Source organism: Teleopsis dalmanni, chromosome 2, assembly GCF_002237135.1.
Source record: "Teleopsis dalmanni isolate 2A chromosome 2, ASM223713v2, whole genome shotgun sequence".
In the NCBI taxonomy this organism is placed as follows: Eukaryota; Metazoa; Arthropoda; class Insecta; order Diptera; family Diopsidae; genus Teleopsis; species Teleopsis dalmanni.
Genome location: NC_051847.1, coordinates 53037820 through 53051156, shown reverse-complemented (window position 1 = coordinate 53051156; position 13337 = coordinate 53037820). Strand labels below are relative to the sequence as shown.

The following is a 13337-nucleotide window of genomic DNA, read 5'->3' as shown; positions in this document are numbered from 1 at the left end:
ATGAGATATGTGCTTTTATAACTTCAAAGACGGCAATCACATAACAATATATTATACTCTAATATAAAAATATCCATTTCAATTTTAAGGCCCCTTCCCAAAAAATTTAATTATTATTAATACATATATTTAGTTAAACATATTTTTTTATCAAGAATATAGACTATTAACATAGAGTCTGTATTCTTTTCTGTCTCTTACGAAAATTAAGGTTCCTAGATCGTCTACTCAGATAGTTTTCGTTCAGCTGCGTCAAATGAACACACTTCATCATTCAGGTATGTCTTAGTTAGTTAATTTTATGTCTTCAACCTTAAACTTTGATTGTTGCCGTGTGTAATATATTCGCATTTCAATTTTGCGAAAACTCTATAAGTTTATATTAAAATAGTAGGCAGCAAGCTACTGAAGTTCAAGTTTTCTCTAATTTATAAAGGAAGTATTATTATGGTGCTTCCTAGTAGCATGAAATTGTCTTTGATGCATTTTTTTTATTCGATAAGTTTAAATATGTACTTAGTTACATTTTAAAGTAATTATCATTCAAATTAAATTAATTTTGTTAAGCAATTTTTAATACCATTCATTCCCTCAGATAAAAATTGTCTTTCTCATCAAGAAGCTAACATTAGTTCCAGTTTCGCAACTAAGACTACTAATCCCACCAAAACCGAGCAGTACACAAACGTGAGAAACTTTCTTCTTATCTACTCAGATTTAAGATAAGAATAAGTAACCTTAACTACACAATTTTTGTATAAATGAAAAAGTTCAAAATAATAGTTAAGTATCACTTATTATAGAAAATCTTAAGTTAATGTGTTAAGTACCTATTGGCAATGATAATTTTTTATCTGATCTTCAGGCTAACAAAGTAATATAAAATCCTTGACAGCTTCGAAAATTTAGTCGTCAGCAATCAGTTCAGCATCCGAGCGATATACATTTCTGTAAGTAGCCGACATATACTCCGATTTTCCTCTCATTCACGACTTAGTCCATTTTTGTAGATTTCTTCTCGATAGCAGTAAAGGCAGCAGTAATATTAAGAAGATTGACTCAGGATTTTTTAATAAGGTAACGTGAATATCAGTACATTGCTCTTATTTACTTAAAGTATTTTTGTACAAAAAACTGGTAATTAATCTTCCACAATCTTGTTAATTTATTTTTTACTGCAACATTTTTTATGTGACTTTTGGGAAAAATTAATTTGTTTTTACTGTTTTTAATTAATAAATAAAATAATATAATTTGTGCAATATATCAGTCAACAGCACAATATATGGTATATATAAATATTTATAGTTAATATTTTTACTTTGAAACATTTAAATTTAAACAACAATTAAATATATTCTTATTTGTTTAAATTTTATATTTTTGTGGTTACTCCTTTTTTTACTTATTATCGCCGATAAGCTGCAGTATATTTTTTTTTGTAAAATTTTAACTCTTTCCAATAGTTTCTAATAGTATTAAATTTTTTGCAATTTTTAAATTATGTACTCTTTATATCTTAATTATTATACCTCGAAACTTGGAGTAGATGCATCCACATGAAGTAATTGAATTAGAATTTATGATATGAAATGTATGAAATCTTACCACGGAATGACTATCTTCTCAGCAGAATAACATTTATCCATCCCTCTGTTCTTATCGGAATCCCAATAACATTGCAATCTACTAAATCTGAAGATTTCTATATAACAGAAATATTTGAATATATATGGAAAAAATTATTTGGCAAAATTTGGAAAAGCTATAACCAAATTTTATTGTATATATATTTTATAGGTTTAATATATTATTTATTTTATATATATTTATTTATATATGTGTATTAGTATATATCATGTATACATGCATATGTATGGGACAATGTATATTATAAATGTGCAATGAATAGTAACGTCATTTATAATAATATATATAATATATATATTAACGACTACAGCCGCGTTTAAAAATTTTTAAATTTATAAATAATAATTAAATCAATTCAAAGTCGTGCACCAAATAATTAGCCAACATCTTTTAAAATTTAAATACTCTTTCACGATTGAAATCATTGGAAAAATAAAATAAAAAGCATTGCATGTTTTTAGGCTTACTTTTCCTTTTTTTAAACTGAAACAGTGGAAAGAAATATTTAAATTTGTAAATATTTTATAAAATATTTTTTAATCTAATCTATTGAAAAATATGATTTATATTTTAAATAACAATAATCTAGAGCAATTTTAATAACAATATTTTAATTATGCTTTGTCTTTGTTGAAGTCTCTTATACAGTTCACGTAAATTAATACATTAAATGAATTACTTATTTGATATGGAATAAAGCTTTCAGTACTCCATTAAATTCGGTGATATGACTACTACAAATTAAACCTTGAGATTTAACCCTATCTGGTATAACTTAACACTAAAAGGTCAGCCAAATTGTCCGAACATAACCTAATGATATGGTATCGATTCGCAAAATTACAGTAAATTGATACAATTATTAAGACCGAAGATAAGTAAAAACAAGAGTTTAAGGAAAAGATAATCATTAGAAATTTTAATCACTTCTCAAATGTAAGTTCTCTAAATATTAACTACCTATTGGGATATCTGTAATATTTTGTTTTGAGTAACATTAATTTCTTATATAAATAATATTGTATAAAAGGAATATTACTGTGATCATTCATTAAATTCATTTTGCTCTATATTTCTTATCACTGTCATTTTATAGTCCATTTAATGAATATTTTTCTTTTAATTTTTTTTTTAACAACAGAATTTCAATAATATCAATTTTTTCTTTATCATAAACATTTTATTTTCATTTTTTAGATTAAGCCTCTAGCGACTAATAATGAAAATGATCTGAACATTGTTTTATGAAAAATGTTTTCAATAAAAGGGTTTTTGATTGCAAATATGTGTACAAAAAATATTTTTGACGTGATTATAGGAAAAATCTTATATCAGTTTATATAAATATTAAACAATTGCATTACATTTCTTGGTGTGCGAAGTATTTGATGATCGGATTAAGGTTGTGTTGTTTGTGTCTTTATGTTGTTTTGCGTTGTGTGTATTCTGTTTAACTAGACACTTTATCTTTGATTTTTTTTTAAATCAAAATTCTGAAAATTCACTTTCCTTCAAATGAATCATATTTTACTTATTTCAAAAAAAAAATCATAATGTTTTTTTTAAATTTTATTTAACTGGACTTAAGATCGATTATTTAACATTCAAATTATTAAAAAGTAGCATTTACAGATTATTACGGATCCGTTTTAATCATATCTGTCGCAGCTGTGGGGAAGACGATGAAAGTACGTCTCATCTACTCTGTCTTTGCCCGGTGACTACTCAAGCCCTTCCTTGATGATCTTGATCAATTATGAGACCTACCATTTAACAACACTCTAAACTTCATCAGGGGTTCTAGGTGGTTTTAAATCTTGAGTGTTTTCACTATACGGCAACACAATGGACGAATAAGCATAACTTGATCCCTTACGGACCGCCGGTATAACCTAACCTATCCTAATATATACGAAGTTTTGTTTAAATGCATTATATATTATTTTAAAAAATATTTTTTATATAAATATTTCGGTCTACTTTTTGTAAATAAAGATATATAAAGATAACTAATTTAAAAATTTTAATTAAAGAAAATTCATTCATTTTAACTAAATTATATAATTATCCAACCAATTTCATAACAATTTATTTATTAAATTATTTATTAAGTCGACCAGATTCAGTGTTTTTATAAATTTGTTTAATTAAACGGATTTTTTATCTTCTTATAAATATTTGAAATATAATATTTGAAATATAACACTTGATATAATAATAATAAAATATCAACAACATGCAAAAGAAAAAATTAAATAAATCTATGAACTTGTCTTAAACTAAATTACTGAGTCATAGCAAAAGATAGCATAAAAAGCTAATAATTTGTGTAGTTGTCAAAGGAACACCTCACAATGTAACCCAAACAAAAACAAAATCAGACCGGCAAATGATGACAAAATGAAGTACGAAAATATTTCAAAACAACAAAAACAAAAACAAATTGTTGTGCTTTCAATGCCATTTAATGACATCATCAACAGCTTTTAGCTTTTACTCATCTATTCATATATAGATGACATACATATAAGACTAGCAGCAACAACATCATCGCAAGCATAGAAGATACTTGCTATTCCCATGACTTCGTGCTTCGTGCCGCTGATCTAAAAAGCTAACAAGACAAATAGCAACAACAATCACTCGACAACGACACATACCTGAATCGTTGCTTAATGTCGCTGCTATAATAAAACTCAAACAATTTTGATTAGCCAGAAAGTTTTGTGTTCAGTACTTTTTTGAATCTCAGTGGATTAACAACGCGAGCTTTAAAAGTTTTTAGAAGTTATTATTTGAGAAAATATTCAAGTAAAATTTAAAATGCCAGTTGGTAAGTTTCAAATTAAAATAGAAGTTTTTATTTTTATGTTTTGTGTGAAAAGAATTTAAAAGTATTAGAAGAAATATTGTAAAGCCGGTGAAAGTATGGCACTTGTACATTTTTATAATTAATTTTTTTTGATTGAGTGAGTTGTGTTTTTTTTGGCTTAAGTCCAAGTTTTTCATTTTCTTTATTTCTATGTTAGTGATTTTTTAATGTTAATTTTTTAAATAATTTTAACAATAAAATGAAGTATTTGTTATAATTAGGGTGTGGTTGACATAAAAGTTTGTTTTTTTAAAAAACAATTATTGTACTAAATTTTTATATAATTTTTATTCTCCATTTGATATACATATGTACATACGTACATATATTCTAATTGATTTTGACCCTGCCGAATGTAATCACCTCACCTCTTTAAAATAGTTTTTATGACAAATACTTAAAAAATAATTGAAATTATGTCATAGTTTATTTTTTAATAATGGAATGTTCTAAATACGTTGTTAATAATAAAAAAGCAAGATTTTTACTATTAGCTTTGTTGTTGTTCCAGTTTGCGATCACTCCCCTTGCTTCTACATAGCGAAACTATGTTTTTACGTTATTTTTTAACGTTTCTCTTATTGTTATTTTTTGCCGTCAAAATGTAATGAATTTTAAATGCTTGGGATAATTGTTATTTTATTTTTTCGTTTTCTTTGTTTTTGCTATTCTGTTTATGGGAATTATTTAGTTATTTTAAACAAATAAATAAGAAGGTAAAATTATAAAATTAAATAATAGCTTTTTTAATGTGTTGAGTGGAGGGGTGTGTTCACTTTGTAATTGATTTTTTGCATAGAAAAAGTGAATTAAGGAGTAACAAAATTTGCCCGTTATTTATTTAAAAACAGAAAAAAAATTAATAAATCAATAAAGAGGCTTTAAAATCAATTATTTTTTTATTTTTTTAAAAGAAATATATAAAATATATAAAAAAGGTAAATTGAGTAGAAATCAAGTTTATCAGTAATTCTTTCCATCTTTGATGTCAACTTTTAAGTAAAAATCTAAATTACCATATTTTAGATAAAATGTATAAAAAAAATTATAAAATTTAATTATTTAATAAATAAAATACAAATTTAAATTGTATATAAATATAGACAATTAATTTTTTGCAAAAACTTTCATATATGCATATAGTGTATAGCTATTTGCATATATTAGTATAATATTATATGAAATATTTTAGATATTTTTGCAAATGATAATATATACAAAATACATTTAATACAAAATATTTATGGCTTTGAACTTCGAATTCGAAATTTAAAAATATATTAACAGGTTTTCTGAATATTAATTAAAGCACGTATTTTAAACGAAAATATTTTTACTAACTATTTTTGTTCTAGCTACTTTTACGCTATATCTTTGTGCTAATAAAATAATTTTTTGCAAAATTGACAGATTCTTTCATATACTCATAATAAAAGTTTTTATACATTTATTTAATTGAAAATTATATACATTTGCTTTAGTATTGTTTAGTTTAAAAACATTTAAATACGTTTACGTATTTAATTTTATGGTATTGATCTATTTTTCTACCAACAATTTTTTCATTGGCGTTTCAACAAACGTACAGCCTCAACCATCTTTAAAACACATCCAATGACTATTTCTTATCTCTTATTCTTATTTGATATATTTGTTTAATAAGTATCTATTTTTCTGTATTAGCGGTACAACTAAAGTATAACCTTAGCCTTATTTAACAAATCCGCTATAACCGTTTCTCAATCATTGACGGCTAATCTTCCAAAAAACTCATCTATACTTCAACATCCATATTATCAAAATAGAACTTATGTCACTGATTAAAATGTTTATTTTGCTTTTCTGAGGTTTAAATCAGGCTTCGACTGTCCTGCTTGGACTTTTATTGGTACCAGCAATACCTTATTAAAATTTTGGTCTGGCTATCTTTAATGATGGATTTCATTCCGCTTTTAGATCCCATCTTTGCAAGGACAGTTATATATTAAATAGATAAATCTTTTGTAAATGTGCTTTTTTAATTTTGCTTGTAACAAGGATTCGTATTTGATGTCAGATAGGTATATAGTTGTTAGATTCTTGCATTCTATTAATCATAACCTGACAGAAGTAATTTGTTTAAATTTAGTTTATTCGGTATCAATTTTTTTATGATACTTTGTCGGACTCAGTCTTACACCTCAAGACTTTAAGTAGACCTTCTACACTATTCCCTTCTGTCATAACCATCTTTGTTAGTTCTATAAGGTTACATATGCTACCATTATCTACTATTTAGTTCAAGACAGATACATTGTGATAAAATATAAGCACAACTTGTGGAATATTTATACGAATTCCAAGTTATATTCTACCATTATCGACTATTAAGATCAATACAGATACATTGTGATACTATATAATCACAAATTGTAGCAAATTTATTTGAACTTCAAGATATATTTATAGTTCACGTATACATATCTTATTTGCTAATTTTTTTTTAATTAGAATAAAGATCTTATAATAATGTTAAAAGTTTCAGTTTTAATGCCAAATTCATGTATAACATTCTTTCTTCTTGTTAATTTTTAAATTAAACATTGTACCAGTGCCATTATTATTATTAAGTTTGATTGTACCATGGCCATTATTATAAATCAGCTGTTTTGGATTGTAAAATGGTAAACAAAAGTTTAAACATGATAGTGGTTGATATTCATTTAAGCATTTTTATACAGTTTGATAAACAATAATAAATATTAACCCACGTTTGTATACAGTTTGATGAACAATAATAAATATTAAAATATGTATAAAGTAATTTAGGTTAATTCTCTTAAATTAATTAATGGCAGAACTACGAGTTTAAGTGCTCGGTAGTTTTACAATAAAATATTTAAATATATCATCCGACTCGTCTATGTTTGTGTTGGAAGTGCGATATATAAATTTTAAGGTCAAATAAGGATAATGGCATTCTTATCACTTCTTCTCTTCTGACATTGTGACAACTTATTCAAAAGTATCTGGTTCCTGTCTAAATCTTTATATGCGTTGCTTACTAATATAAGAATGTAATTTGTTGGAATTTTAATTGCTTTTGTTATTTAGAATAACTATTAAGACATCTGTTCTAATACTTTAACTGCAACAAATAAACTAACAGGGAGACATTTGAATACGTGTTTAGATAAACGTGCACGGAGAGTTAGGAATGGTTTGCATTAGTATGCAATTAAGTCTGACAATTAAGTAATTCTATACTTGTTTTTTAGCGGTGATATCGTTTGCGTTAGCCTCAGATTCAATTTGTTTAAATTGCATATAATGTTAAGCGGTTTCAAGTTAATTTATTCGAAGAACTGCATGGATGATGTCATCCAATCAAGTAAAATTATTGCTGTTTGCTTCGTTGACTCTAACAAACAAATGTGTGAACTGGAAGAAACTTAAAAAGTATAAAAAACAAAAAATTAAATAAAATAGAAATAAAAATAAATAGAAATTTAAATACAAAAAAAAAAAAATCCAAACATGAAAAGACATAGTCTATAAAAAACATACTCATTTTTTATTCTTTATCTGACGTAAAGTCTTTTCTTTATGTTCAAATATTTTAGTGGAATGAAATGAGAAAACAACCAAAAAGAATTTATTTTTGTTAATATTTCTATTTTTTTTAATAATTTATTCAGAAACTTGTTTTGGACGGGTTCATTCCTCATTCCTAAATAGACGCCCAAATTAGCGCTTGAAAATTTTGTTGTTCTGACTTCGAAGTTTTTGTTGTACTTTTTGTTCAAGTTAAAAAAAATTTTATTTGTTAACAGCAAAAACATGACAAAGAAAATCAAAGGAAAAATATCTATTTTTTATGAAAGTTTTATAAATAATAGACAAAACTATTTCTATTGTTACAATGATGAATGTTTAGAAACATGAAAAGATTGTCATAGTTTTGAAAATACTTTATAGATCAAATTTATTTAGCCCAAACGTCAATTGCTATATTATTCTTTTAAACCCTTGAAATAAGACACTTAAATAAGAACAATATTTGCTTTTATTATTACCTGAAAAAGATTTTAAATATCTAATATATCCTTAATATATATCTTTAATAGAACAATACCATATTTGCGATCGTTTTTGTATAGAATTAAGCGTATATATACATTTAGTAGAAAAAGTCTGCGTTCATCCACAAAATATTGCTTTCTGTTTATTTCTGATTTCTATTTTCTCATTTATTTTAACCAAACAAAAAAACAACAACAATGAAGTCCAAACATAAAAAATTAACACTTATTCTTTAAAAAAAAATTACAAAAAAACAAATTTTTGTAGCAGAAAAGGTCTGCGGTCATTTCTTTATATTTAGATTTACCGTTAATTTAAATTCGCTTGCAAGCAAAATTGTGTAATTAAATAATATTTAAATATCAGTTGACTTCCAAAAGAGTTTAAGAATTGATCATTTAAAAATATTTTTGGTTATAAACAGTCAATTTTAACAATGGAAAATAAAAGACGTGAAATTAGTGTTAGTGAGCGAAAAATAATTGTTAAATTATGGAAGGATGGCGTAAGCCAACGAAAAATTGCTAAAGATATTGGTCGTCCACATTCATCTGTGCAGACAGTTATAAGTAACTTCAAGGAAACAGGTACTTACGTTTCTAAACCTCGCATGGGTCGCCCTTCAATTCTATCAAATAGAGAAAGACGCAGCATCATCAGAGAGGTAAAAGTAAATCCAACAGTAACAGCCTCAAAACTAGCTAAAGGTATTGCTGAAAATTTTAAGAAAAAAATATGTCCTGATACTGTGCGAAAAATTTTGAAGAAAAGCAAGTGTTATCGCCGGGTTGCAAGAAAGAAGCCAGACATATCCAGAAAAAATAGAAAGAAACGATTAAGTTTTGCAAAAGAGCATTTAAATGACCCTATAGAGAAACGTGTTATTTTCTCCAATGGGATTAAATTCGTCATAGTTGGAATCAAAGGTAAAAAACTTATGTGGAGAAAATCATGTACAGCCTATGATAAACAAAACTTAATATAGCTAAAAGAATAGATATAAACGCAGTTAGAGAAAGAAATAGTCAATGTTTAACTTTTGTGGCATAGTAGAATTTCCAAGCAATGCGAATTTTTAATTAGTTTCTTATACTTATACTTTTAAAACTCATTTTTTAATAATTCAACTCATATGCAGACCTTAACTAAACAAGCTTCGTTTATATACTACGTTTCAAATATGGAATTAAAAGACGACGAAACGATCTGATTCTGATAATTCAGGTATTAGTTTATCTAATTTATCATAATACCGCTTACTAAATAATTATTAGTTACAATTATAATTAACTTATTAATTGTAATATTATTATTAGAATCTTTAATAAATATGTGACAAATACTATTTTTAGTTGTAAAATTAAATATAGAGATATATGACAGTGTACTTTTCCTCTATTTTGACTAGAAATATCTAAACTATAGAAATGTTCTAATAAATTTTGAAAGACTTTTTTTTGTGAATACCTTATTAATATTCAAATAACTGAAACTTACAAAATCATAACAACACATTAATGAAATTTTCGCATATGAAATTTCGGTAGTCATGTGATATCAGTGATCATCATAAAAACAAATCTTAATTATCAGTATGTGATTGCTCTACTTTTAAACCTTGCTCAGAACAATTGAGTCATAACGATTGTTAGAACGTATGAGGCGTGAATTAAACTTTCATGCAAATAGAAGTGTACAAATGAAATAATATATGAAATTATTTTGCATATTTATGAGAATTAATTTTAATATTATCTTTATGTATTTCTTGTATTTCTTACTCTACAGAAATTAACACACCCGATAAGTTGGAATACCAATACCATCCCGCCTCTGGCAGTGTTTTCACATTTAAAGTACGTGCTGGACATGATGCTCATTTGGCTTTGACCTCGTCCCCCGATCAGAGCGGTCCTACTTATGAGATTTTCATTGGTGGCTGGAATAATACTAAGTCTGTTATCAGAAAGGATCGTCAAAAGCCTGATGTTGTTGAAGTACCCACACCCGATATTTTGAACGCTGGAGAATTCCGTGGTTTCTGGATACGTTGGTATGATAATTTGATTACTGTTGGACGTGAAAATGAGGCTGCAGCTTTTATGTCATACGATGCTGGTTATTTATTCCCAGTAAACTTTGTTGGTGTGTGCACTGGCTGGGGTGCAAATGGCACTTGGTTGATTGATGGTAAGTTTACGAGCAATGTTAGCATAATACTTAGTATAATTTAACGCATACATTTTCTTTGCAGACACTCTTAGTGCACAACCATCAGCACCAGTTTATGGTTTTGCACCACCAACTGGCAGTGGACCAGGTTGTTGGGTACCTGCAGCTGGTGGCCAAGTACCACCCAGTGCAATGGAAGGTGGTTTCGATGGCAGTGAACAATTGTATATTGGACGTGCACGTCATGAAGGTGATCTTATTCCTGGTAAATTGCATCCATCCCATGGCGTTTGCTATATTGCTTTTGGCGGTGGCGAACATGGTCATAATGAATACGAGGTTTTATGCTCAGGTGGCGGTCACTGGGTACCAGTTTACGATGGCAGCATTCCACCAAACGCTATTCCTGGTGGCGAAACCGCTGAAGGTGAACCTCTATTCATTGGTCGCGCTACCCACGATGGCACAATTACCGTAGGCAAAGTACAGCCATCGCACGGCTGTTGCTACATTCCATACGGTGGTGAAGAATTGGCATATAAGGAATATGAAATCTATGTTGCAAACTAATTATTACCTATATATGTATAATACATAGAGTCGCAACTTCGTATTGCACTCACTTAGCTTTGTAGGATTTGTATTGTGTTTAAAATACTTGAGCAAATTAAAAAAAAAGTAGTTATGCAAAACAAAATGCATTTCTAATTGCACGCGAATAATTAAAATTGTGCCTAACTTTTAAATGTTGTCATTTGTTAAGATGTGAATTTCGAATCTGTTAAAAACAATATATCGAATTATTTATTTTGTCTAAAAACAAAGAATCTCTTTAATTTTTATGGATTTTTTTTAAATTTATAAAATAAATGTTATAAACTTAACTTATAAAAACTGTTTTTTCTTGAGCAATGAGTTATTATATATAATATTTATATATGGTTTTCATATTCGATTTATTAGTTCTTTATAAAAGTTTAATTTGATTAATTTCTAATTTATAATAAATTATTTTTTTTATTAATTTTTAATTTATAATATTGTACGCGGTCTATAAAAAGGAAGGAAAAAGAAAGATAACTCTTAAGACGCAAGAACCGAGATAGAGAAAATCGCGAGGAATTCTCTTTCTCGAGGTGTTTCCAAAAAAATAGTATGCTCATGGCGACGTGCTTGTGGGCTTGTGGCGATGTGCTGATAGTGAAAGTCAGAAAATCAGTTTTTCATTTTGTAGTTGTTATTGTGGATAAGTATCTCCAAGACATAGACCTAACTACGACCACGTAGTTAGCCTGTTAGCCTGTAACCGTCTAAGTTTTTAATTACTTTCATTGTATGTGGGACTTAAAAATATGCCAATAATATATTTTTACTAAGTTTTCATAATCTATGTTGATAGTTTCTGTTTAGAAATATTTTAATTAATTAATTTAGAATTTAATTTATTATAGAATATGTTATTTGTATATAAAAGGTGAGCTGTCTAAGCCATTGATTAAATTGGTCAATTTTATGACATCAACTCCAGTAAATTAAAGGCAAAGTGCGATCTATTATGTCAAACTCTAAATGTTGAGTCAATGTTATAACAATAAAAATTATTCACAAAACCAAAACGGCATTTCAGCTAAAACTTAAAACTTGCCAATTTCTTAAAGTTTTGTTGCAACATATCTCTTAGAAGTATATATAACAGCATGATATCATCTTCATAAATTTCAGTTAGATTTATTACTTTATCATCGAATTCCAATCTTCGCCGTTAATTGAAAATTTAACTCAAATGACGTCATTAAATGAGTTCTTTGAAAAGCTTTTATAAAAAAATATAGCTTTTATAAAAAAAATATAGCTTTTAAAAAAAAATACTCATTAAAAAAATCGCTGACAATTAAATCTATTTATATTATAAAACTTAGATTTAAATGTAGGTAGATTTATTTCGTACTAGAAGTTAGATGGCTTGCATAGAATGATTAGTCATTTTTAAAATCAACAAGTCTTATATTTAATACAATAATAACAAAAAAAATATTCTATAACAATAAAATAAAAATGTATGCTATATCATAATAAAATATAAATGAATAACATTATAATATATATGTTTGAGAATAAGTTGATAATATTAAATAATAAAGATATATAATTATTAATTTATGAAATATTAAAATATAATATAATTAATAAAATAAAAAATATAATAAAATTTTATATTATAATATAAATTAAGCACATTTTGTTTAATTGCGAAAAATATTAAAAAAGTATTTTTTCTAAATAAAAAAGAAATTATAAATAATAATATTATAAAACTTTTTAACTTTTTTCTACTATTAGGAGTGACAGTTTCATACCGCGCGAAGTTTTATTATTCTTTTATGTAGAAAGCTTCTTAAACTTATTTGTGCAAATTAAACCTATTCATAAACTTAGCAATACTGAAATCGACATCAAAGAAACCTTTGAGCATCTTATCTGTTTCTGTATAACTCTCTCGAAAACTAAAACAAAATTCTTTAGAGTTGTTAGTTTTGAGAAGATGAACTCGTCCATGATCTTGAAACGAACGATTCCATAA

General features: G+C 26.5%; 1 protein-coding gene across 2 annotated transcripts; it reads left to right on the top strand.

The window, feature by feature from the left end:
- Positions 1-4317: 4317 nt before the first annotated feature.
- LOC119678247 (C3 and PZP-like alpha-2-macroglobulin domain-containing protein 8) lies at positions 4318-11632 on the top strand. 2 transcript variants are annotated; one of them, XM_038089971.1, is made up of 3 exons: positions 4318-4483; positions 10373-10774; positions 10839-11632. In XM_038089971.1, the coding sequence occupies exons 1-3, from the start codon at positions 4474-4476 to the stop codon at positions 11324-11326; spliced, it is 900 nt and encodes a 299-aa protein (XP_037945899.1). In that variant the 5' UTR covers positions 4318-4473; the 3' UTR covers positions 11327-11632. The 2 variants fall into 2 exon arrangements, with proteins under 2 accessions (XP_037945899.1, XP_037945898.1); XM_038089970.1 differs by lacking the exon at positions 4318-4483 and adding an exon at positions 9006-9510.
- Positions 11633-13337: the final 1705 nt, after the last annotated feature.

Coding starts and splice junctions, on each gene's coding strand:
- LOC119678247 (XM_038089970.1), top strand. CDS start 9,021: ATGGAAAATAAAAGACGTGAAATTAGTGTTAGTGAGCGAAAAATAATT. Junction 9,511..10,372: donor CGTCATAGTTGGAATCAAAG/GTAAAAAACTTA, acceptor CTTACTCTACAG/AAATTAACACACCCGATAAG. Junction 10,775..10,838: donor TGGCACTTGGTTGATTGATG/GTAAGTTTACGA, acceptor TTTTCTTTGCAG/ACACTCTTAGTGCACAACCA.